This window comes from Peromyscus leucopus, chromosome 17 (assembly GCF_004664715.2).
Source record: "Peromyscus leucopus breed LL Stock chromosome 17, UCI_PerLeu_2.1, whole genome shotgun sequence".
NCBI lineage: Eukaryota > Metazoa > Chordata > Mammalia > Rodentia > Cricetidae > Peromyscus > Peromyscus leucopus.
The window spans coordinates 50,659,432-50,685,398 of NC_051077.1; the positions used below are offsets into that span (position 1 = coordinate 50,659,432).

The following is a 25,967-nucleotide window of genomic DNA, read 5'->3' on the forward strand; positions in this document are numbered from 1 at the left end:
ATTTCATCTAACTAAAAATTAGCATGAATGAAATGTCAAAAGTTTCCTTCTATCTTGGTGGTTCTCAGCCAGGAGTCATGCTCCCTTTCCTTGAGTATTTGACAATGATTGGAGACATTCTGGTTGTCAAAAACCGAGGGGGAGATGGCCCTGGCATTCAGTGTGTGGAGGGACTACAGGAATGTTGCACAGGACAGTCACCTCCCCTGCTAAGTGATCAAGTCCCAAATGTCAACAGCACTAACACTGGAAAGCCCTGCTCTATGCATAAAAGAATCTCCCCAAACTCAAGACACTGCATCCTTATTCCAGGAAGAAATCACATTCACACATTTTATTAGCTGTGCAATGCCACCTTTCATTTATGTCTCATGTTTTAATTAAACTTTATAAACTACCAGTACAAATCAATACAATGCTTTTTTTTTTTTTTTTAAACACACAGCTTGAGTGTTCTTGAAGCGTTTAAACAATGAATTCACTGTGGGCAAACAGAAGGCACGGAGACAGAGGAGGTAATTAGCTCATGCATCTGGTGCTGGCTAATAAATAAATAATTTGCACATGGATGTAGAAACCACTCGATGGTAACCATATTTATTTTTTTAAAAAAGAGTTTGAAGTTGTAAGAAAATGCGAGCTTCAGAAGTGTCTTGGCAACCAAGCAACATTGCTTATTTTAAAAATAAGTTGTTTCCACATGGCCAGGAGTGAGTGAAAATGTAGCAAAATTTCCCATCTCGCTGGGTTGATGGACTGGTCTTTCACAAAATATATGTATATTTTTTTCCTGCATTTTCTTCTTATGGAAGCCAGAGACCAGGAAGAGCACCCTGCTTTGAAAAGCGATAGTTTGGTTCATAACTTTGGTTTATTCAAACAGGTAAGAAAATGGTCCCCATTTCTCCTGAGGAGAAGGCATGTTCTCTAGGAAACATACCAAGGTCTTAGTGTTCCTTGATGGTGGAGATGACAGTGTCTTTTCCTTTCTGTAGTGTTTGATTGTCCCTCTTCGGATAGTCGTAGACAGTTTCGATACACCGTTCTCTCGGCAGCCCCACACATAGCCTTATCTTTGAGTTTGGCACGTCCTCAGATTTGTGCCCAGATGTTGGCACCTGAAGGTTCTCTCACACGCCTCCTTGTCAGTGGTGGTGGTGCACATCTGTAATTTCAGCACTCGGGCTGCTGAGGCAGGAGGACCATGATTTCAAAGTTAGTTCAGGCTCTGTGTCCAGACCGTCTCAAATAAACATACCAACAAAAACAACAAAAAAATAAAAACAAATCCTAGAAATCGTACAAGTGTATATACTACAATGTGCTCCTACCAAGGCTTGCCAATAGGTAATTAAATAAGCACGATACAAGCAAAACAAAAAGTGCATTTTTAGAACAGTGACTAAAGATAACTGAAACGAGAGGGTTATTTTTTGGTTAATATTGGGGGGATGACAGTGTTGACAGTTTGTTTCCAGGTCTCTTTGATTTTGCTCATTGTCCCCTGGAGGGTACTCCTGTCGGATCTCCGCATTTCTCACAGGTCCTTTGTTCCTTCTAAGATGTGGGTAGTCCTGGATACCAAGGCCCTCTGATGTAACCATTCCTAAGAAGAGAAGCCAGTATGCATGCATCTCTTCTAGTGAACTTTCTACAGAACTTGTCTGAGGCTGTGACTATTTCGGTGAGCAGGGACAGAGGGATCATTTTGCTGTAAACACAGTCACTGTCACCCTACACAGGGCCAACAGAAACCAGAGACTCTCTACTTCCATCTCTCCTCCTCATCAGATTCTTGGTCACCCTTTGTGGAAGTCTATACCTTATTGCATCTACTTTTTCAGAACAGCCAATGGCAAACAACTGGAAGTCTTTGCTGATCTGTGCCTGGGAGATCATGTCTTTTTGCTGCCCGCTTTCTGCTTCTGTTTGCGAAGGTGAGCCTCTATTTCATGCCGGAAGACAAGCATCCCCAGCTGCCCGTGGGATGCCTCATTCATGGCCTTGGATTGCATGCACATCTTGTACTGCTCAGGGGTCAGTTCATCCATACAGCGCTTCTCATGCCAAAGGTGGAAAAGTCCCCGCACAGGTGTGCGTACCACTATGAGGTTGCTGTGGAGATACTTCCGGTACAGGTGTACATCTTCACCACCCCAGCCTTTGATGTCCAGGTCAAATCCACCTGTGGGAACAGAACATGCTACTCAATTGTGTGGCACATACTCGGCCTCCGTGGATTTTTCATCAAGAGCATGGCGGGGGAAGGGGGGAGGTGGGAGGTGGATAGGGAGATAACTTGATTGGTAGAGTACTGGCTTTGTAAGCATGAGGAACTAAGTTCCACTCCCGCCCAAGAACACACATTAAAAAATTTTAAAACCCAAGAGTGGATACCTGAATGGTGGCTTGCACTTTCAAGTCCAGCACCAAGGAGGCAGAGACAGGTAAATGACCGGGCCTTGCTGGTCAGTCAACCTAGCCTGCTTGACAAGTTCCAGGCCAATGGGAGACTGTCCCAAAATTAAAAATGTGGATGATACCTGAGGAGTGATATTTGAAGTTGTCCCCTGGACTCCATGCCCCCATACACACAATAAGGAAGTATTCAGGGGAGGTGCCATTTGAAGCACATTTATCCAAGTTCCCAGTGTCATAGACTTGAGATGGGCATGGCCAACAGGAATGATCTTCATGGCAGACCACAAAAACTTCATCACATAACAGGCTGTTGGACAGGATTCGAACAACTGGGCTGCTTGAAAGGGCCATCAGTGGTCCATATGAGCAGCTCTGGCCCAGGACTAAGAGCTTCAAGGGCATCCCTCCTTTTGAACTTGACACCTTGCAAGGCAAACCCTGCTTTTTCTGTCTGGGCGTGGCTTCCTTCTATCACTGTATCCTGTCCCAAACATTCTCATGTGGCCTCTTTATCCCTGCCCCCATGCCTTAGCTAGACTGCTCTGGTCAGGGCCAGTTCAGACTAGAAAAACTCAAGACCAGAAACCCTGAGTGGTGTGGTTTATGAGTGACTGTGTCCCTGCAGTAGGGGGACAGCAAGAAGAGGGAGGTCACAAGCTGACAGTCAGAATTTAGATCCTTTTTTTTCTAGCAAAGTTGCTACTGAACTTGACAAGGTGTTTTTGTTTTGTTTTGTTTTATTCTGTTTTTCTGAGACAGTCTCTTGCTGTATAGCCCAGGCTTTGAGTTTTTATTTCTACTATCTTTACCTCTTAAATACAGGGAATAGGAGAATGAGGCTACATGATGATGCCTGCCTGACCTTTGGTGTTTTTAAATCCTCTAATGAAGTAGATAGCGTAACCAAATAAACTAGAATATTGTCCTTAGCATCTCTTATTAAATACCAGGGTCTCTCTCTCTCTCTCTCTCTCTCTCTCTCTCTCTCTCTCTCTCTCTCTCTCTCTCTCACACACACACACACACACACACACACACACACACACACACACACACACACTTGCAAATAAGAACACCGTTGCAGAGAATGGCATCCAAGGCGACTGAGGAGCTCTGAGGTCACAGCAGTGGCCCCCTGAGGAAGAACACCCTCTCCATCTCATTGTGCCCACTTCTTGAAAGATATGTAGTGACCTCTATCTTCAGAACCCAATGCAATATGAATCCATATGTGATAAACATAAGAGCCTGGCACATACTATCACCTTCTGCACACAAAGCAAGGAAACAATAGTTTCTTGAAATGGGAATTATTTTTAAAATTTGAATACCTTTTTGGGAATCTGATATGCATATAGTCACCTAGGAATGTTTGCCTAGAGACAGGACAGAAGACCTGCTGGCTCTTCAGAGTAGCCGCCACTCAAGACCCGGCACCCTGGCCTTCTGCCGCCTCCGCGGGGACACAAATCCAGGTGGCTTGACATTATTCTCATTTTAACCTGGTGATATCTATGGAACAACACGTACTTGGGCCTGCCTCTGCTACCTACTTTCAAAATGGGAGAGAGGGAGGAGGTACCTGAGAGGCCTGAGGAGGAGTCTCTCCATCACTTCCCAGAGAGAAGGGCTTCCTCAGAGTGCAAGCCAAGGTTTGGGACCTGTTCCTTCTTGGCCTAGGCGTGTAGAGTCAAGCCTATTCCTCATTTCCCACTTACTGTGAGGCCTCAGGAGGTCCCTGTGCCTCTGAGCACTGTGCTCTGTTCTGCTGGAACCCATTGGTTTTTCCTTTCTGAGTTCTCAGGCAAGCTCATATGTATTTGCAAATATGTTCATTTAATCTTCTATATACACACACATGTATGTGTGTGCCTGTGTACATTTTTGTGTGCCTCTGTATATGTACATATAAATGTATGCATGTCTGTATAGATAAGTGAGTGTGTGTGTCTGTATCTATGTGGATATGTGTGCATGTACATCTCTGTGTGTGCGTGTGTGTCTGTGTTCAAACATGTGTCATTGAGCATGTGTGTATATATTTGTCTGCATCTCTGTGTCCATGCATATCTGTGTGTCTATATGTGTAGAGATGCTTGAACATGTGTGCTCATGTTGACAGCAACTGCATACTCAGAGCTTAAAGTGACATATGAGGTCTTTAAATAAGGGTCACCAGAGTGAAACATGGGTCTTCTTTGCACGTGCTTTTCCCAGAGTCTCCTCTTTTTCCTCATTCCTGGGGGCTCACAGTGTCTGTCCTATTAATGTTACTGGGTACACCTGAGAGACGCTGGTGTATATGACAAGGTCCCAAGTGCTGCTGTCTGTGACCCGAGGGGCAGTACTGTTTGGGGAAATGGCAGCATCTTTACCCAGAGGAACCTGCAGACTGCTCGAGGCCTGCAGGACAGTGGCCTCCAGGTGGCAGTAGACTCAAGCTTTAATCTCACCTATGTTGATGAAGTCTGACCGGTACTGACAAGTCATCCCAAATCCAAAGTCCCTCCAAAATCCAGTCTCCTTCTTTATAACCTGCAAGGAAAAAACAACTGTCAGAGAGAGATTATAAAACTGATATTCACATACTTAGGTAAGTAGTGCTCAATACTGACTCCCCCGGCCAACAAATAGGCAAGATGGAAGGGGAGGGTGTGTGTGTATGTGTGTGTGTACACCAAAAAGAATTGAGTTTGGGCACCTTTGGCCAGGATGTTTTTAGGGTGTAGGCATGAAAACATACACACACTCTCTCGCACACAACCAAAAAAAACCTCAAAGAGCAGGGTGTTTGAGTAGTTGGTGCCATGGAAAAGCCACCTACATGTCTGGCGCTTGGTCCTCGTGCTAAAGGCCTGGGCACAGAGCCCGCAAAGGGCTCAGGAAGTTGAGACCAGGCCTGGGAACAGCTTAGAATTCACAGTCCAACCACAGGGAAAGAGAGGAAATACCCAAGATTGGTCCTGGCTCCTTGGCCCTGCTCCCTCCGGCTGGCTGAGGAGAGGGTAGGTCTAAAGGAAGAAGCTGCTCCAGGAAGCTCCTGCTGGATGTGCCAGCCTGCAGGGTGGCCGAGAGGCCGGCCAAGCGGTTGCTGAAAAAAGTCAGGGCAACACACTACTGCTCGGTTTCTTCCCTTGGAGAAAATTACCAATTTGCTGAGGCAACAAAACTTAAAAAATAATAGAGATCAGCATGCGCGCGCGCGCGCGCACACACGCACGCACACGCACACGCACACATACATGAATTCTCGTACACACAGGCACACACAGAGGCACATGCACACACACATATGTACACACAGATTTGTCATGAGTAAGTCTGGAAATGGGTTTGAAATCCTTTTAGATCCTTTTCCCCCATGATCTTTGCCATTTCCATAGGTGCTTAGAAGACAGGAAGTCGCCTCCCGGGGAGAGGGAAACAGAGGGCCTAGGGGAGTCCCTATTACTGAAGCCTGGCTCTGTTGGCTGTTCATCTCTAACAGCTCAGGAGAAAGGGAGGGGATCAGCTGCGCCACTGGCCACTCTTTCCACCTCAGCTGGTCTCCTGATTTCAAGACCCCGTTTCCTTTTCTATACAACGAAGAGTTGAGCTAAATCCCAGCTGGAGAGTCTTCTAGCTCATTTATTACACCACTGTTATTCCGTGTTCTAGAACCTTCCCACAGCCTAAATTATATTGGATAAATGTCTTGCAAAACAGTTAATGCATCTTAAAACTTCTTGTATCCCCAAATTCAGTAGTGCAAAGGTTATTTATGTCATGCTATGGGCACAAAACCCTGCTCATGATGAGGCTCCTTAACAACCTGTCATGGAGTGGGAGGGACTCAGGAAGTCCCACCCCCTTCTCCAAGGATTTATATGCAGTTCATGGTTGCTGGGGGAGGAAAGGAGATCTTTACTAGTGGTGTAGGCACTGGCAAGGTGCGCCCCCCCTCCTGCAAAGAATGCCCACCCATGCATGCCACCCTGGCTGAACTCATCAGGTCACCAAACACAACAGATGGGAAAGTAGGAGGCAGAGAAGTTTGGGAGGACTGTGTGAGGCAGGAAAGTCTGGGGAAACGTCCACTGAATAAACGTGAAATGAATTTTGTTCCTTCTCTGTCAATCAGGTAAACTCTTTCTGTGGCAGCTAATGGCTACTGTCCGGGGTTCAAGCTATCTCACAGACACGGAGAGGAAGAGAAGCCCATACCCAAGCCCCAAATTCTTGGCTGTACTCTACATAGATTTAAAAGAGACGGCTCCCTGCTGGAAGAGTAATCATTGGCGACCTGAGGAGGAAGCACAGGTGTGCTCCCAGGAAGCCACTGTCCCAAGATTCTGGGCTGAATCAATGTTGTGCTAAAGGACATAAAAGAAGGGTGATCCTTTCCTGGAAAGATGTGACAGCAACACCCCGATTTAAGGGCAGGGGTTGAGGTACAGAAATAGTTATTAAGTTAGTTTTAAAGCTGGTAAGCTACAGAAAGCCACTGTGGGAAGAAGTCATTGAAATATACAGTCTTGTGGAAACTGGCTTGGTTGTGTCACAGCATGTCATTTCAGGGTAAGATGGGTGTCACTTACTAAGTTTCTACCACCAGAACTGGGCCAAGTTGCTAACCGTTGCTCCCCAACACTGCCTTTGGAGAGCAGCCTGGCAGAAATGAATGCTCCTTACGTTCTCTTCTGATGGGACAGCATCAGGTCATTGCTGAAGACCCTGCAAGGGCCACAAAGTGTTACCACTCCACCCGCAGGCCTGCCTGCTTCCTCCTTCTCCCCTTTGAGCCTCTACACCAGTGGTTCTCAATCTTCCTAACGCTGCAGCCCTTTAATACAGTCCCTCATGCTGTGGTGACCCCCAACCATAAAATTATTTTCATTGCTACTGTAATTTTACAATGACCCACAGGTTGAGAATTGCTGCTCTACATAGGCCCATTTCCTGACCACCAAGCTCCCCAGGCTCCCAGGCATCTAAGGTGTCCCTACAGTCTCTGCTTGGTCACCCTTCTCTTACTCGTCATTACTCAGGGTGCCAGCCTCTTGTCTGCCTCCTCTGGCCAATGCCGTACAATTGCCAGTCCTCATTTCCCCTCTGCACCGTGACCCTGGCTCAACTTCCTTATAACACTAGCAGTGAAATGATCCCGTGGGTATATTTGTTTCTCAGTTTGTGGTCTTCACCTCTCACCCTTGGGGGATTTCAGCCAGAATCCTAGTCCCCTGTGTCGCCAGCACCCAGAACACTGCTCACCACACAGCTGTGCAATTAATAGATACTTCCTTAGTGGATGAGGAGGAACAGTAACCGTGGTTACTAGCCTGTGGAGACAAACATGCTTGAGGTTCTTGTCAGCAAGAACCTCAGCAAAAGCCTAGGTGGACTGGTGGGGACAACTGTCAGGATGGCGTGGATTGAGACCAACAGGCAAAAATGTCCCCATGCTCTTGAGGCCTAAGGCACCAAGTGTGGCTCGTACACACTGAGTCAGGCACAAGGAGTCCCACCATTCTGCACAAGTGTTCAAATATATACTCCAATGGCTCTACCACGGGATAAAGACTAAAACTTAAAAGTTTCTGACCTCTCCCTCTATTTCTAAATTCCCTCGATCTATCGACAGGCGCCACTGTCACTTTGAAGTTGACCTTCGGTGCCAGCCTCCTGTCCGCTCTTCCTGTAGCACCTTCCCACTCCACAGAGGTTTGCAAAAGACTGTGGGACCAAGTATGCCACGTTCTCCTGGGTTTCAGGCTGGGATCTCCCACAGGAAGTTTCTAGAATCGCAGCTTTGTGGGCCAGTCATGTGACAGGGGCTATTTATTTTTTATTAGGATCAAAACAAAAAATCAGCAACTCCCTCTAGAGTTGAGGGGAACACAGCGGCCTCACAGCTACACAGGCAGCCCGGAGCCCAGGCAGTTGTCTGTCTGATTTAATGGTGTTGGGCTGGACAGATGCCTATGAAGTAATCTGGCTCTTAAAATTAAGTCGGTAGCAAAGACTTTGGACAGACTATTCTCTCTGAATCAAAGAGTGTCTCCCTAGAACCGAAGCTAGATCTGATCAGCCTTCTATGTCCTAGGAATGCTTAGGAGCTGGGCATGTTCACAGGCCTGTGGCCCACAAACTCAGAGCCCCATGCTTATTGCAGCTGTCTTTAAATTCTGAACACTTTTGGAACAAGGGTCTGCGTTTTGGTTTTGTTCTGAGATACTCTGCTGATATAACAAACCCTGCCCATGAGTACTAGATACACTGAATTGCTGCAATTTCTGGGTCTGACTCTTTATTATCTGGGAACTGAAGGGCCGGTGATCACACTGCAGAGGGTTCTCAGGGGGAAGGCTATGTGCCCTCTTCTTGAGACCTCTGCAAATGGAGGCAGAATGATTTGCTGAAGTTCACTCAGCCTGCTGCAACAGAGCTCGGGGCTAGGATTCCCATGAAGATCCTGGTTTAATTTCTTAAGAAATAATGCATTCTGGAGCCACAGGGCCCCAGAATTTATTTAATAATAGGCTCAAATCTCATCTCCTTCTGTATCTTCACATAGTCTCATTTTCACACATCTTGTTAGTTTCTGGATAAAGGATGACAGTGTCTTCTAAGGGGTTCATGCTGGACACAGACACACTAAATCTTTCATTTCTGGGATCTAGAATCTTGGTCCTCCTTGAAGCATCACTGAAGCCAAAGGATACAGTTCCTTCAGCTCATCATCCTCAGTCAAGCTTAGCCTCATAGTGTGGCACTCACATCTATCCCTCTCCCAGTCGGCAGCTGCAGGAATTGGAGCTAGTGAACTTGTGCCCTCTGAACCTGGACTTCTGCACGTGTGAACTGAGATGTTGATGTCACTTACCCTGCTGAGAATTATGGAAGACTGCATAGTCACAGTGGAGGATTCTCCAGTTACTTTCGTTACTTAGTAAGTGTATGTTTTCCGCATAAACAGAACCAGTCTGCCAGGGTGCACTACATATACTATGCTCGGCAGACAGTGCTAAAAACTGGAGCACATGTCAGTTGCCAAATAAAAGAGCTCAACTGATTGAGGAGCTGAGAAATGGCTTCTTGGTAAGGTGATTGCGTCACAAGTGTGGAGTCCAGTGTTCGGATCCTAGAACTCACATAAAAAGCTAGGTGCAGCGCAGTGTGTGTCCCTAACCCTACTGTTCATTGTCCATGCAGACTAGATAGATCAGGGAGCTACATAGTCAGAGCTTGGTGGAGAAGGGGAGGAGGAAAAGAAGAGAGGAAGGGAGGGAAGGGAGAGGGGAAGGGAGGAGGGAGGGAGAGAAAGAGAGAGAGACCCTGTCTCAAATGATAAGGTGCAGGGAAGAAGCGGGGACCCACCGGGAATAGGAATAACATAAGAGGGTAACAGGAAGGAAAAAGGGACTGGATACATTAATACATGTATGAAATCGTAAAAAGAATAATTAGGGAGGATTAAGGAAGACACTTGCTATCAGCCTCCGGGTTCACACACACAAACTACTTGAGGCAGGTAAAGCAGCGCAGGTGTAATCAAGAGAGGATGAGGACAGTGAAAAGCACAGTCACAGACACTCAACAGTGTCCCCAAGCCACGAGTGTCACTGCACGGCGGACATCGCAGTCTGCACCAAATGGCGAGAGACTAAAACTGGGAAGGTGGCGGCCTGCAGGAACAGGACAGCACTTGGAGACTGTGAGCAAGTGTGCTGTATGATGACGACAGGCTGCCTGGGGTAGCTATGGAGCTGGTATCATCGGCCGGGTGCTGGGATTAGCTGACATCTTCTTTGCAACCAGGTTGGGTTGGTTTATGGAGAACAATTAGTCCCGACAAGAAATCAGAGTTTGCAGCCCTGTGCTCGAGACAGCCTAACCTGGCTCACCAGATTTGCACACATCTCTTCCCAGCTGCGTGCCCTGTGGTAACACACTGGTGAGTCCAAAATAAGCCACAGTGGGATTATTTACACCATAGAAATTGGCAAACACCATCACCAGGGCTTTTTTTTCTTTCTTCTTCTTTCCAAGAGTGGATTGTTAAACATTTGCAAGCATGCCACTGGCTTTATGCCGTAAACACTTTAAAAAAAAAGTGGAATTAATTTGTTTATTCAAAACCAGTCTCTGGCAGAGGGTGAGGAAGGACTGGAGTGCGGGGAGGGTCCGAATCTAAAGATGGGAGAAGTAGCAGGCTTCTGCAGGGATCTCAGCAGAGCCTAACAGGCTGAGCCAGCAAGGTAGAATGTTTAAAGTGAACATTGATTTGAATTACAGTCATTCCCTTCTCTGTCTGCTGTTCTGCATTAAGGCACCAGCAAGTTTCATGGCTTAAAACTCAAAAATGAAATATCAGCACGAAAATCCCACAGTGTCACTTATTACTAATGATTTGTATGCAGGGGTTAAATAAATAAGAAGTCATCTGAACACACACCGAAATCCTTGCTTTCATCTGCAGGCAAAATGGAAACGCCAGGACATGATAGGCATGGAAACTCATCCCTGAAACATTGAGCAGGAGGCTGTGTTTGCGGGGCTGCTGGGAAACGTCATCTCATTTGCACAGGTAACCTTCATTACAGCCCCATTCTGAACCTACATTCCCCACCTCATCTGAGGTACTGCTGTGTCCCAGGGAGGGCTATGAAGGATTGGTTAATATATACACAGTCTAGACTGAGCCAAAATGCAATCTCGGGGGAAATCTCTCCTAATTTACCCATCTCCAGCCATTACCTTTTGTTTTCTGGTGCCTTGCCACCTACACATTCTGTCCCTACTGTATTAATTTCTGTAGTTTGATCTTTGCCTCTAGAATTCTTGTTAGGCCATTTTCTTTATGCCTCAGCTCTCTTGGGGATGCTTGGCAGATCTAACCCCATAGCTCAAGAGGAGGGACACCTTAGTGTGGGCTAAGCTTTGTCACTCAGACATCTTTCAATCTTAATTTGGGGCTCAAAAGTGTGCATGTGTGTGTGTGTGTGTGTGTGTGTGTGTGTGTGTGTGTGTGTACATGCATGTGGGTGCTGGTGTGCACCTGTGCCTGCACATTTATGTATGGGTGCTCACCTGTGCCTGGGTAGAGGCCAGAGGTTAACTTTGGGTGTCTTTCTCTGTCACTCTTCACATTATTTTTTGAGACAATGTCTCTAAGGAACCTGGAGCTGACAGTTTGGCTAGACTTTCTGGCTAGTGACTGTCCAACCTCTCCTTTTGGGATCTACCTGTCTCCATCACTCTCCCGGTGCTGGGGGTTTCATGTCTGGGATGGGGTGGGGACCTGAACTCAGGTTCTCAAGCTTGCACAGCAAGCTCTTTATTTACTGAGCCATCTCCCTAGCTCCTGACTGCATCCTTGGACCATTCATTCAGTCTCCGTGAAGAGTGGTTGGTTGAGGGATCTCTGATCAATCATGCCTGACTGTATGAAACAATCATGGTTCTTCTGATTCCAGTAACAGGACCTGGAGCAGACCTTTGTGGGCTGCAAGTGATCAAGATACAATTTGTCTTGGGATGGTACACATGGCTCCAGGGCTAAGCGGTCTGGCTGTTCTTGCAGAGGACCTGAGCTTGGTTTCCAGCACCTGTATTAGATGTAACTTCAGCTTCAAGAGATCTCATACCCTTGATTGACTTTACATACATAAGTAAAAATAAAATAAAATAAATGACTTGTCTAATGAAGGACACAATACTGCATTTCTCTGGGGTCTGGGGAACCTTGAAATCGCTGTATTTCACTGAACTAAATAATTGTAAATACTGAACTCTGAAACAGCAGCTTTATGTGCTGGAGGCGAGGTCAATGATGCTTTAGGAAGCAAATCTCGAAGGATGCAGGGTGGTCCAGCTTCTAGCTGTGGCCTCTGGGATCTGAGGGATCTGAGCTCTTCCCACCGGGACTGCTTACTCTGTGGGTCTGACAGACCTGCTTCTGTGCTCTCTGTCTCTCTGCCTCCCATCCTACCTGCTCTCAGCAGGATGAACTAGAAAGGACAGAACCTTTAGATTATGAAATGAAAAGAAGTCCTTGCTAGCAAATAGGGCTTTTATGAATTTGAACTAGAAACATTAATCATTTCCAATGTCAAATGTAAAACAGAGCGTTCTTTAAAATCAAAGGAATTTTTATTCTCATTGGTTGAAAGAAAACAAATACTTGGTCCCTTTTCTTTAACATCCCATGAGAAGCTTACAACTCCTGGGAAGGGAAGCCAGAAGCTGCTGTCCTCAAAGGAGACTTATCTCTCATGGGTAGAAAACTGGTGTGTGACTGTGGAACTGTATTGTTTTCATCTACAAATCCCAGATAGAGATGTAGACAGTAATGCACTACATCTGCCGTGTTAAAATCCGACGGTAGGAGAGGGGACTGTTTATGTACTTTCTGGCTTGAGCCCACAAAAATCATGCTTGGACAAGCATGGGCCATGAACATCCTCCATTCTGAAAACACCCACAGCTTCAGTGTTCTCCAGAAGAATCACATCGGCTGTCAGAGGTGACCTGGGGGAAGGTGAAGGGCATGGGTCAGGCCTAGAGGGAACGGGTTCTGTTACTTCTGAAAACTTATCACCGTCAGCTTCTCCAATGAACTTTGCAGAGCACTGTTCTCCCATGACATGGGGCATGAGGAAACTTCGTCCCATCGCATCTGTATGTCTACATCCCATTTCCAGGCTTGCTAACAAGAGGCAGAGGTGTCCAAAATACTCTCACTGATGGAAAGATCACCCTGAGTGGTGTGAGAGGAGGGTCTGTTCTGTGCCCAGGCAGCCACATGTAGTACCTACCACATACACTCCACGACTTTAGTTACTGCCATCAGCTGAGGTCTGAAAATACTAAATGGATAATTCCAGAAAGGAGTAAGTTGTGTTTTACATAACGCTTATTTTAGGATATTGTTGGGTTCTATATTATCATTGGTCATTGTTGTTAGTCTCTCACTGCTAATTTATAACTAATGTTACCATGGGTGGAAGTATAAAGAAAGCCACACCATGGACAGGGCTTGATGTTATTTATGGTTTGGTATTATTCCTTATCCCAGGCATCCGGTGAGGGTCTTGGAGCATACTCCACATGGGCAAAGGGTACTATTCCAACAGCCTTGGAGGGGCGTGGGGATACTCTCCTGGATTGCCTCAGTTCCCATTTTCCGGTCTGCTTCAGCGTCTGTGGTGACGAGAGACTGAACAGGCCCTAGAGGCTCTGTGGTTCCACGACCTCTCACTTGGGCAGCCAAGATTCTATCAGAGAAGCCCCTCCACTGTTTCTTCGAAAGCTACCTTTCTGGTGCCACCACTGATGCCAACATCTGCCCCAATACAGGGAAGGCTAGCAGTGGTGATGCAATGGGATGCCATGGGATGGGTGAAGGGCCAGGGGACAGGATGGGTCCTCGTTCCCCACTGACTCACTGCCACCATGGGGTAAGTCACCCCTTTCTATCACCCATTTCCCACTATTTTAGGTGTTCCCATTTCTTAATCTTAGTTTAGTACCAGCCTCACTTTTCTTGCTAGATTTTGTAATGATAAAGAAAAAGTATGCTCTAGCTGTAATCCAATAATAGCAATTCCTAAAACCATAGAAGAAAACTAGGAAGGTGTGAAATTACTCTCTCATAAGATATGGTTCCTATTTATTTCCACTTCTAAATATTGCAAGCACTTTTAATCAACATGGCACTTTGGAGCAAAGGCCAGAGCATCTGCCAAACTTAAAAACCACCGTGGGGCTTGGTCTGCGGATCCCGCTCACCTTTCCTCACGGTCAGGTGCCCCAGCGATGAGCGACATGGAACAGCCACCCACGGGCATCTGCAGAGTAATTACTCACCAGCTGCTGCTCCAGGGGTGGGACTGCATCCTGATGACCGTAGATTATGCCAGGGTTATACTGGCTGAAAAGAACCGGATAAAATACCTTCTTCCCTGCAAACCAGAAAGCGAACAGCTGCTTACAAGAGACTCGCTTCACGGCCGGCCTTGTTCGTATGCGGTCAGCCATTGGTCCAGGCATTTTCGCCCATTCTTTCTTCTCCCTTCACTCAATTCTAGACTAGATCTTAGAAATATTGCACCAGCTAGACTCGGTAGTCTGATTCTCAAACCTTTCTGTCCTCCCAGGATGAGAACAATACACAAGTCGTTGACAGCCAGTGGCTGGAATTTCATTCCCTGAAACAATGGAAGAGGGTCCCAGTGTCCCTGTCCTGCATGCACAAAGCCCTTGAATGTTGGTGTCTAGCACAACCTTAAAGACTTGCAAAGGAAGGCAAGGAGACCCTGGGCAGTAGAGGGCTCAGAACAGCTGCCCTTTGCCATATTTTAACACCAAATGTCCACACCAGGTCTCTTAGCTGTCTATCAGCTGTGCCTAACTCCACAGACATCGTTTGTGTATGTGGGGTTTCTTCCAGCCATGGCCTTGCAAACGGCCCATAGCTAAATTTTTTTCCTTTCATATTTGAATGGCTTTCCCAGGCCCATGTCCTCTGACCCACTGTCTCCTGTGGACGTCACATTCATTGGCCCTCCCAGGGGGAAACAGAAAGGGGTTCTGCACAGGGGCCCAAGACGGTCCCAGAGTCAGCGTGACTGGCATGCCTGCTGCACAGCACCCGAGGAGGTGTTGAACAAGGTCACCTTCCTTGTCTTTGTGACTGGAAGGGAAGTGGTTCTGACCCCTCAGCAGGACGGCAGAGGGGACTGTGCAGACAGGAGAGCCTGAGGGAAAGAGAGAGAGGCGCCCGCCCGGAAGAGGTAAGAACGAGACACCGCAAACCTGGCTGTGTGTTCAGCCTGCACGTGTTGAGGAACTCGGAGGTGAAGTAGATGTCCACGTCACAGAAAAAGAGCAGGACATTGCTTCCCTTCCAGAAGCGGGCTCCGACGTCCAGTCCCTTCCCCCGGGAAAATTCTCCATTCAGCTGGATGAAGGTGAAGTTCCTGAAGTTGGCAGCTCTAGAAGGTGCGGGGAGCAGAAGGTCAGGGAGCGCCGCCCACCACCACACTGCCCAGGAGGACAGAATCCCCCGGAAAAGGCACAGCTGGGGCCACCCCCCTCTGAACATTCTGCAGCCCCGAGGGGGGTGGGGCCACCCAGGCAAGGACAGAATAGCCAGGCTGAACAGACACCCCTGGGGTTCAAAGGACAGAGAACACCTAGCAAACGTTGTTATTTTGTTTTGTTTTGTGATAAGGTCTTGCTGTCCAGCCCAGGCTAACCTTGATTTCATGATCTTCCTACCTCTGCTGACATTACAGGTATATGCTACCATGCCCAGTTTCTACTGAACTTAATTAAAAAAGTTAATTATGTGTATTTGTGTGTGTAGCTGCTCGTGGAAGCCAGAAGAGGATGTGTGATTCCCCCGGAGCTGGAGTTAGAGGTAGTTGTGAGCCATACATGTATGCTGGGAAAAAATGGGTCCTCTACAAGAACACTATGTGCTCTTAACCACTGAGCTATCTCTCCTGCCCCCAATAAAGTTGCAATATGAATTTATTTCTTCTTTTTCTGCTAATTCTTGTATATTAAGATGGCTATTGTTATCACTAATGCACATTCTTTGTGGCAGAATTTAGAATTAGTTAAGTAGAAACACAACCCAAACACATCCCCATGCTTTCTGGGCCACTCAAATAAACCCGGTGCCTAAAGCTTGGTAGAATGTGGCTTCCCAGCATCTTTTTTTTTTTTTTTTCTTTTTCTGTTTCAAGCCCAGGAGCCAGGCAACATGTTCTCAAGATGTGCTGCCCTAGACAAGCTGAAATCTTCCTTCTTTCCTATCTTCCTTCCTATCTTCCTTCCCAACTTCCTTCCTTCCTTCCTTCCTTCCTTCCTTCCTTCCTTCCTTCCTTCCTTCCTTCCTTCCTTCCTTCATATCTTCCTTCCTATCTTCCCTCCTTCCTTCCTTTCTTCCTCCCTCCTTCCCTCCCTCCCTCTTTCCTTCCCTTCCTCTCACCTCCCTCCCTCCCTCCCTTCCTTCCTTCCTAGCATAGGAACAGCAGCATTACATGGTAAGAAAGAGGACTGACTACCTTGTAGTTGGAAGACAATAATGCATCAGACCTAATTGCACTGTTGGCTAGCTATGTGAGGAGGACAAGCTCATTCTTTAGTTGCGTCATTTGCATAAAGGAAGTAATAGCGGCCTCCCTAGCCTTCTAAAGTGACTTTATAAGTGGTAGTAAGGGGACCTTGCGATGTAAGCACCAGCTCCTCCCATCATCAGCAGCAGGATTTCCAAGCCCAGGCTGCTGAAGAGTCTTTAGTTGCTGAACTTCCCCAGAAGTAGCAGAACCTTCTGAAACAGGACTCATCTGGGCAAAACATCATTTACTTGGTGCAAATGGGTCCTGGACAGCCTTCCATCAGGTAGAATGGAAGGCCTCATTCAGTCCTGTTTCAGCATCTGTGTGCCCAGGGGCTGGCACCTGGCAGTTCTCCTTCTTGTTGACTCCATCTGTCTTTGATCATGGCTTGCTCTCCCCTCACTCCCTGCCTTTCCTATCTCAGCCCAGCCCCACCACTCCCCAGCTTCTCCTGTCTTGATATATTCAGCAGATACAGGAGGAAAACTATTTCCATTATTAATAGTTTATGTTCCTTGTAACTCCCTTGGCTGAAGGTCAACACAAATTACCAAAGTCCTAAGCTTCTCGCATGCTAAGTAGTGCTAGTATCTGGGGGTTTAATCACAGAAACCAGTTTGGCTACTCTTCTGTGACTTACTGTCTTCTTTCAGATCTTGGAGGAAGCTTGGTATTTTATCTCCGGAATCTATGGGTGCAGCCTAGCCTCCGTCTGACGCCAGACGGGACCTACAGCCTGAGATCTGGGTGGAAGACCTCAGTATGTGAAGAGTCCTGCTCTCTGAGTCAGCAAACCCAGACCCAGGGCCAGCAACTGTGCCTGGTCATCCAGGCGCACACTGGATGTCTATGAATGTGTGTGAATACAGACTTAGGACTAGAAGTTAGAGCGGTTCTAGCTCTCAGTGTGCTTCTGATTTATTTATTCTCTCTCCTTTGCTGTCTTTCTCCTAAACCTTGCTCACCAAGTTCTAAGGCCCCTTCAGCTCTGACATCCCCCTGGACTGCAAGTCTTCATTTACTTCAGTCCTGTGATTCGCCTCCGCCTTCAGAGTTTTATCTTTGATCCTCTGCTCAGGGGTGGTGGCTCCAGCCCACAGCTTCTTCAATTAGCACTGAGGCTGTGTTCCAATCCTTTCCAGAATCACACCTGGCACTGGTTAAGGAAAGCACAGCTCTGGCTCCACAGACACACAAGCGCCGTGAGGATCTGGCAGGCAGCCTCCAGCTCCTAGAGATTTCTACAGCCCCAACTGCTCTAAGTTGGCACAGCCCATGTCCTCCTGCCCAAGGGAAACTTCACCTGAGGGAGAAGCCTGGATTTCACCTGCTCATCTAAGGGGCTTTCCAGCCAGATCTCCCAGATGCTTCATACAGGGTCTGTCTTGTTCAATTGTTTCAGCTTTTATATCCTCCGAGACCCAGTCTCCTGGACCACAAGGGTATTTGTTATCTGGTTTTCAGAGTAGGAAGGTTGTCATTTCAAAACACAGTACTCACTCAGGTTGTATCAGACTCATCATTTAAAAGGTAACTTTCCAAAGAGAATTTCAAAAATCTATCATGAAAGATTTTAAATATAAAAGCTTATTCATTTATTCATTTGTTTATGTATTAGGTTTAATGAGATAGGGTCTTGCTATATAGACCAGGTTAGGCTCCAACTGACAATCCGCCTTCCAAGTTTTGGGGTCACAGGAATGCGTCACCACACTTGGCTCAAGCATGCTTTCCATATGCATGATAGCAAGCAACATTTCCTAAGGCAAGAGGCACACTTTGGTTGATGTTACAGTGGAAGAGCAGTCACGCTGCCACCTCTGCCTGGGGCAGCCTGCAGCCAGTCCGCTGGCAGAGCTACTCCAAGAAGTCAGCTCACCTTGAGCAGAAGAACGGGCGAGTGGCGTGGCCGTCTGAGCCAACAGTGTGAAAGATACAACAACCTATAGGAGGGACATTGGCAAACAAATAGCAAAGAGATAGCAAAAGGCTGGGTGCTACAGAGTTCAAGAGGAGACCAAACATCTGACGCTTCTGCCTGCCCAATGCACAAATAAATCTACTGTGAGAACACCCTGGCTCCAGCTGGTTGCCCTAATAAACACCATCATCAGCTCCACAGCAGCAGAAGGAAGGGGAGGGGCCTGGGCTGACAGCACAGTCTTTGGAAAAAGAGGAGGGGCATCCATGGTACTAGTGCTTGAGATGTTCTTAGTTTGAAAGACCTTTAGAAAAAGTACTTGCACATCGAACTGTGTGCGTGAATGTGTTGCTTCTCAAGAAAGATTACTCAGGGAACTATTCCTGGAAACCTTTTGTCTGCCCTCACACAGCGCAATTTGCTTTTTCCTTTTCACCCAGGCTTTCTCTGAAGCTAAGGTAGTCTGTGCTATTCCCAGGGCACCACCCATTCCCAATGTGCATCACACTCACCCTCTGGTGTGCATCTCCCCCCCAGGCTACAGCATTCATGATGTGAAAACTGGCAGCCCCAGGAGGGCATCTCCTCTGTGCACACATGGTTACATAGCAGGGCACTACTGGGGTACAAACACATGAAGTCCCAGCAGCCTCTGCCCATGCCCCACAGCACTCTGGCCTCTACAGTCCTTCTTGCCCCCTTCATCTCCCTTGGGCATGGAAGCCGGGGGACAAGTTTCCTCTAGCATCCTCTGAAATCCTGACAGTTCTCCAGGCCCTGATTAGTGGGACACTAACACACAAAGAAAGCAGAGTGTGGTCAACCATCCGTGGCCGGGGAAGAACAGTGCTACTTCTGTCGTCCATCTACGGCTTCCCCTTGGCTGCCGGAATAGCAAAGCCTCAAAGTCCACTGTGGAGGGGTGGAACTGGAAAAACCCTCAGCCCTGAGTGCAGACCACTGAGGCCCATGCTAGCACCCTGTTCGTTCTGCTGTCTATGGCCCACCTGTGGTGACAAACCATAGATGGTCATAATAGTCGAGTCAAAAGGTGTGCATATAACGGGGACCTCGTCTCGCTCCTCGGTGATCATTTTCTACTACACACGATCTTCATCTATTTCTGGGAAAGGGGCTCTCGTTCTTCAAGCTTCACACTTGAGTATCACCCTTCAGCTGCTTCCTGGCAAATGGAAGAGCCCTCTCTGAGCGTTCTACCGAGTCCTACTGCTGTCCCTCTTGTGTCTTTGACACCTTATGCTATCAAATGTACCAATGCACAGGAGGCTTTTGCAGGTTCCGATCCTTTCGAGGCAGCAGCTACACATACACACCCCTGCAGAAATTATCCAGTACTGGGTGGTAAGGGGCACACACGAGGACAAAGGGGAGACTAAAAACACTCGACAGAGCTAGAGATGAGCGGTAGAAATGACTGAGGCTCTTCGGGTACCTCCCGAAGGACTTGCTGTCTGGAGAAAGTCTCTCCTACAAGGAGAGTTCAGTCCCCTCCAGTGGTAACCAGGAAGCCCTTGGCTACCCCTAACTTAAATAAGCCCACTACCCACATCTGAAAGAGTTTGGTCCCAGTAGACTTGGATGGATAAATAAAAACCTTACCTTTCAAGATAAGGTAAATGCAGAGTAACAGAAAACAGAGCAGAGAAAAATAGCGTGCAGTTTGTTTTGAAATATTTAATTTACTCTTACAATGAAATGTAATATGTGGTGATATGCCTATAGCTGTGGCCTAGCAAGAAACAGGCATTGAAGACAGTAGAATGTGGACTCTCTGTCTCACTACTATGTGAATTCCTAGTACGGACACACAAGAGGGTACATGATTCATTCCTAATTACTTCTTGAATTGTATTATTAATTAAAAAAACTCTTGAATCTCCCACTCCCATCCCTTTCTTCGATATGATAAACCTGCTGTGTGGGGACTTCTCAGTTCCAAGTACTCAGTTTGTAGCGGTTATGATGACCTGAGAAAGCTATTGCTTCTGCTGCTTCTAATTCCCCTAATTGCCTTGCATTTCTCAGAATGAGCAGATTAAACGTGGTTAAAGCCCTTCCTGCCTAGTATGGTTGTTTCTAATACAGACATTTTCTTACAACTGCAAAGAAATTGTCTTAATGTGACACTTCCCATGATAGCCCTTTATTTAAAAAAAAAAAAAATACTTTAGCCCTAAACTCGGGCAGAATTCTACTGCTCAGATGCAGGTCACCCCAGTCAGAGGAACAGATGAGTGACCTGCCTGCCACCTGGACGACCCCACTTCCTGAATTCTCTTTCTCCAAGACCCATTCCATTTTCCAAGCTCTCCCACTTCACCATTTTCCCTGTGGCCAGCCTTTCCACCCAAGTCCGGCAGGCTTCACTGTCTCAGGTACAGTCCACACCAGTCGGAAGAACAGGTGAGTGACTGCCTGTCAGCCAACCAGCCCCACACCCCAGATTCTGATCCTCAGGACCCATCCTGTGGCCCTCCCTCTCCTGCCTCATCACTAATACCTCTGCTAGGCACTGTACCCCCCACTCCTGCGCAGAATCCCACTGCTCAGGCACAGACCACACCAGTCGGAAGAACAGGGGCAAATCACAACAGTCAGAAAAACAGGGCACACCAATCAGAAGAACAGAGACCCACCGCTGCATCAAAGACCAAACTAGCCACCAGAACACTAGCTCAAACTTGGACAGAGGCTCCCTACTAGATCAGAAAGCCACTAGAAATCCAGGACACAAAGACTAGAAGACCAGATGGAAACAGAAACTAAGGAGCAAAATACCCATTCAAAAAAGACAAACTCAGAAATCAGCACCTAGACCTATAATCATCCCCAAACCAGATGCCTAGACACCAGTGTGAGAACACAATCAACAATAGCCAGGGCAATATGGCACCACCAGACCCCAACCATCCTACAACAGCAAGATATGAATATTCCAAGGCAGCTGAAGCACAATAAAATATCCTGAAAAACAACTTTATAAAGATTATAGAGGTCCCTAAAGAGGAAATTAAAAACTCCCTTAAAGAGCAGAGTGGTGGTGTTGCACAATTTTAATTCCAGCACTCAGGAGGCAGAGCCAGATTGTTCTCTCTGAATTCAAGGCCAGCCTGGTCTACAGAGCGAGTTCCAGGAAAGGCACCAAAGCTACATAGAGAAACCCTGTCACAAACAAACAAACAAAAAAACAAACAAACAACAACAACAACAAAAACTCCCTTAAAGAAATTGAGGAAAAGACAATAAAAAAAATTGTAGGAATTTGATAAACCCCTTAAAGAATACCAAGAAAAGAAAAAAACAAATAGGGGAAGGAAACTATTCAAGACCTGAAAATTAAAGCAGAAGGAATGAAGAAAACACAAACTGAGGGAATTCTAGAAGTGGAAAATCTGGGTAAGTGAACAGGAACTACAGATGTAAGCATCACCAACAGAGTACAAGATACGGAAGAGAAAATCTCAGGGGTTGAAGATACAATAGAAGAAATAGATTAATCAATCAAAGAAAATGTTAAATCTAAAAAATTCTTAACACAAAACCCAGGAAATCTGTAATACTATGAAAAAGACCAAACCTAAGAATAATAGAAATAGAAGACAAAGAATCCCAGCTCAAAGAGAGAGAGAGAGAGAGAGAGAGAGAGAGAGAGAATATTTAACAAAATCAAAGAAGAAATTTTCCTAACTGAAAGAACATACTTATAAACATACAAGAAGCTTATAGAACACCAAATAGATTGGATCAGAAAAGAGAATCTCCATGCCACATAATAATCAAAACACTAAACATATAGAAGAAAGAAAGAATATTAAAAGCTGCAAGGGAAAAAGGCCAAGTAGCATATAAAGGCAGAACTATTAGAATTACAACCTACTTCTCAATAGAGACTAAAAGCCAGAAGAGTCCTGCAGACTCTAAGAGACCACAGATGCCAGCCTAGACTACTATACCCAGAAAAACTTTCAATCACCATAGATGGAGAAAGTAAGACAAAGTCAAGTTTAAACAATATCTATCCACAAATATAGCTCTACAGAAGGTACTAGAAAGAAAACTCCAACCCAAGGAAGTTAGCTGCACCCACAAAAACACAGGCAATAGATAATCTCACACCAGCAAAACCCAAAGGAACACACACACACACACACACACACACACACACACACACCTACTCCTACTGCTACTATTATTATGACTGTTATCACCACCACTAAAAAAAATAGCAGGAATTAATAATTATTGGTCATTAATATCTCTCAATATCAATTTGCCAATAAAAAGACACATGCTAACAGAATGGATTTGAAACAGGATCCAGATTTCTGCTGCATACAAGAAACACACCTTAACATCAAAGATAGACATTACCTCAGAGTAAAGTGTTGGAAAAAGATTTTCCAAGAAAATGGTCCCAAGAAGCAAGCTGGTATAAGCTATTCTTATATCTAACAAAACAAACTTTCAACCAAAATTAATCAAAAAAGATGGAGATGGACATTTTATATTCATTAAAGAAAAAAATCCACCAAGATAATGTCTCAATTTTGAACACCTTTGCCCCAAATACAAGGGCACCCACATTAGTAAGAGAAACATTACTAATGCTTAAATCACACATCAAACCCACACATTATTAGTAGGAGACTTCAACACCCCACTCTCACTAATGGATAGAAATTAAACAAAGAAGTAACAGAACTAACAGATGTAATGACCCAAATGGCCTAACAGATATCTACAGAACATTTCACCCAAAGACAAAAGAATACACCTTCTACTCAACACCTCACGGAAATTGACCATGTACTCAATCACAAAGCAAGTCTCAACAGATAAAAGAAGATTGAAATAACCCCCTGCATCTTAACAGACCACCCCAGATTAAAGCTGGATTTCAACACAGAAACAACAGAAAGCCTACAACTCATGAAAACTGAACAACTTTCTACGAAATTACCACTGGGTCAAGGAAGAAGTAAAGAAAAAAATTAAATTGACTTCTAGAAGTCAATGAAAATGAATGTACAACATACCCAAACTTATGGAACAAAATGAAAGCAATGCTAAGAGAAAAGTTAAGTGCCTGCATAAAGAATTTAGAAGCATCTCTTATTAGCAGCTTAACAGCACACCTGAAAACTCTAGAACAAAAAGAAGCAAACTCAACCAGGAGGAATAGACACTAGGAAATAATCAAACTGAGATCTGAAATCAATAAAATAGAAACAAAGAGAACAATACAAAGAATCAATGAAACAAATACTTGGTTCTTTGAGAAAATCAACAAGATAGACAAACTCTTATCCAAACTAACCAAAAGGCAGAAAGAAAATATCCAAATTAACAAAATCAGAAATGAAAAGGGGCACATCACAGCAGATACTGAAAAAATCCAGAGAATCATCAGGTCATACTTCAAAAACTTGTACTCCTCAAAATTGGAAAATCGAAAAGAAATAGATAATTTTCTTGGAAGATACCACTTACCAAAGTCCAGATCAGATAAACAATTTAAAGAGACCTATAACCCCTGAGGAAATAGAAGCAGTCATTAAAAGTTTCACAACAACTACAACTACAACAAGCCCAGGGCCAGTTTTGGTGCATAATTCTACCAGACTTTCAAAGAAGAGCTAATACCAATACTCCTCAAAATATTCCACACAATAGAAACAGAAGGAACATTGCCAAATTCTTTCTTACAGTCACCCTGATACCCAAACCACATAAAGACTCAACAAAGAAAGAAAATACAGGCCAATTTTTATCATGAACATTGATGCAAAAATACTCAATAAAATACTTGCAAACTGAATTCAAGAACACATCAGTAAGACCATCCACTGTGATCAAGTAAGCTTCATCTCAGAGGTACAGAGATTGTTCAACATATGAAAATGTGTCAATGTAACCTGCAATAAACAAACTGGAGGAAAAAAGCCCACAGGATCATCTCATTAGATGCTGAAAAGGTCTTTGACAAGATCTAACCCTCTTTCATGATAAAGGTCTTGGAGAGATCAGTGATACAAGGGACATAACTAAACTTAATAAAAGCAATATACAGCAAGCCAATAGCCAACACTATATTACATGGAAAGAAACTCAAAGCTATTCCACTAAAATCAGGAACAAGACAAGGCTGTCCACTCTCTCCATATCTATTTAATGTATTACTTGAAATTCTAGCTAGAACAATAAAAGAGATCAGGGGTTACAAATTGGAAAGGAAGAAGTCAAACTTTTGCTATTCACAAGTGATATGTTAGTATACATAAGTGACCCCAAAATTTCTATCAGGGAACTTCTAAAGGTAATAAACACCTTTAGTGAAGTGGCTGGATATAATAAGATTAACTCAAAATGAACATCTGGGTTGTCTTCATTTTGCAAATTGATCATAATATCATTGAATGCTTGTGCACAGTTGTTTAAATGCTGATTTTCAGTTATTTTTGGATTTACCTGGGAATGAAATTTCTAGTTTAGATGTTAATTCTATTCTAAACCATGTAAAGAACCATGGAAATCTTATACAGTAGCATCATTGTGCATTTCTGCCATCAGTGGGCAAGAGTTCCAATTTTTTCACATCCCCATTTACATTTGTGATTGTCTGATTTTGATGTTCGCAACACTAGAGGGCAGGAATTTACATGTGGTCTTCCTTACCCGAGACACACACAAATTCTCCCCTCAGTTATCTGAATGAAATCTTCATGAAATGATTTCAAAGAGGCATGATATGCTAACACACACTGTGATAAGACAGGTCCATGATAATATCACCACCACTACAATGACAAGCTTCTCTTCTCACCCACATGGGGTAGAGCAATCTATTTGTGTGTGTGTGTGTGTGTGTGTGTGTGTGTGTGTGTGTGTATACATCCATGCATCATATATGTACATGCATGTTTGTCTGTGTATAGGTTTATGTGATTGCATGTATATGTGTGTGAGTGTGTTTATGGAAGTCAGAAGTCAACATCAGGTGTCTTTCACAATTGATGTCCGTCTTATCTTTTGAAACGGAATCTCTCATTAAGGCTAGTATTCACTGATTGGCTAAATAAACTGTACAATAAGCTCTGCAGATCTTCCTGTCTCCTCTCCTACCTCCAGTTCCAGAGTTATGGACACACATGACCACACCCAGAGTTTACGAGTGCTGAACATCCAAAGTCTGCTCTTCATGTTTAGGCAGCACGTACCTTACCCAAGGAGCTAGTTCCCTATCCTCAGTGTCTCATTGTTAATGCCTCAATTCTCATAGATGATTCCTCTGAAAGATGCCCCTGTGTCCTCATGATCAAACAAAGATGAACTTGTCAATGCATGATAATTCAGCTATAAGTTACAGTTTTTTAAAATATCTTCTTCTACAGTTCCAGTCAGATGGTGCTGCTCAAAGTGAGCTCTGACCAGACACCACAGTGCACATGGAAACTGAAACACTGCTTCCCAGGCTGCAACTCCAGCCTGCAGACTCA

At 45.2% G+C, this 25,967-nt stretch overlaps 1 protein-coding gene across 1 annotated transcript in view; it reads right to left on the reverse strand.

Annotated features, from left to right (window-relative positions):
• Positions 1–337: 337 nt before the first annotated feature.
• Positions 338–25,967, reverse strand: part of Csgalnact1 (chondroitin sulfate N-acetylgalactosaminyltransferase 1) — a 331,838-nt gene continuing 306,208 nt past the window's right edge. The window contains exons 9-12 of the mRNA XM_028883852.2: positions 15,217–15,395; positions 14,269–14,363; positions 4,875–4,956; positions 338–2,185 (exon numbers count right to left, since the gene is read on the reverse strand). Coding sequence (XP_028739685.1) covers positions 1,896–2,185; positions 4,875–4,956; positions 14,269–14,363; positions 15,217–15,395 — 646 coding nt within the window. The 3' untranslated portion in view covers positions 338–1,895. The remainder of the gene's footprint in view (positions 2,186–4,874; positions 4,957–14,268; positions 14,364–15,216; positions 15,396–25,967) is intronic.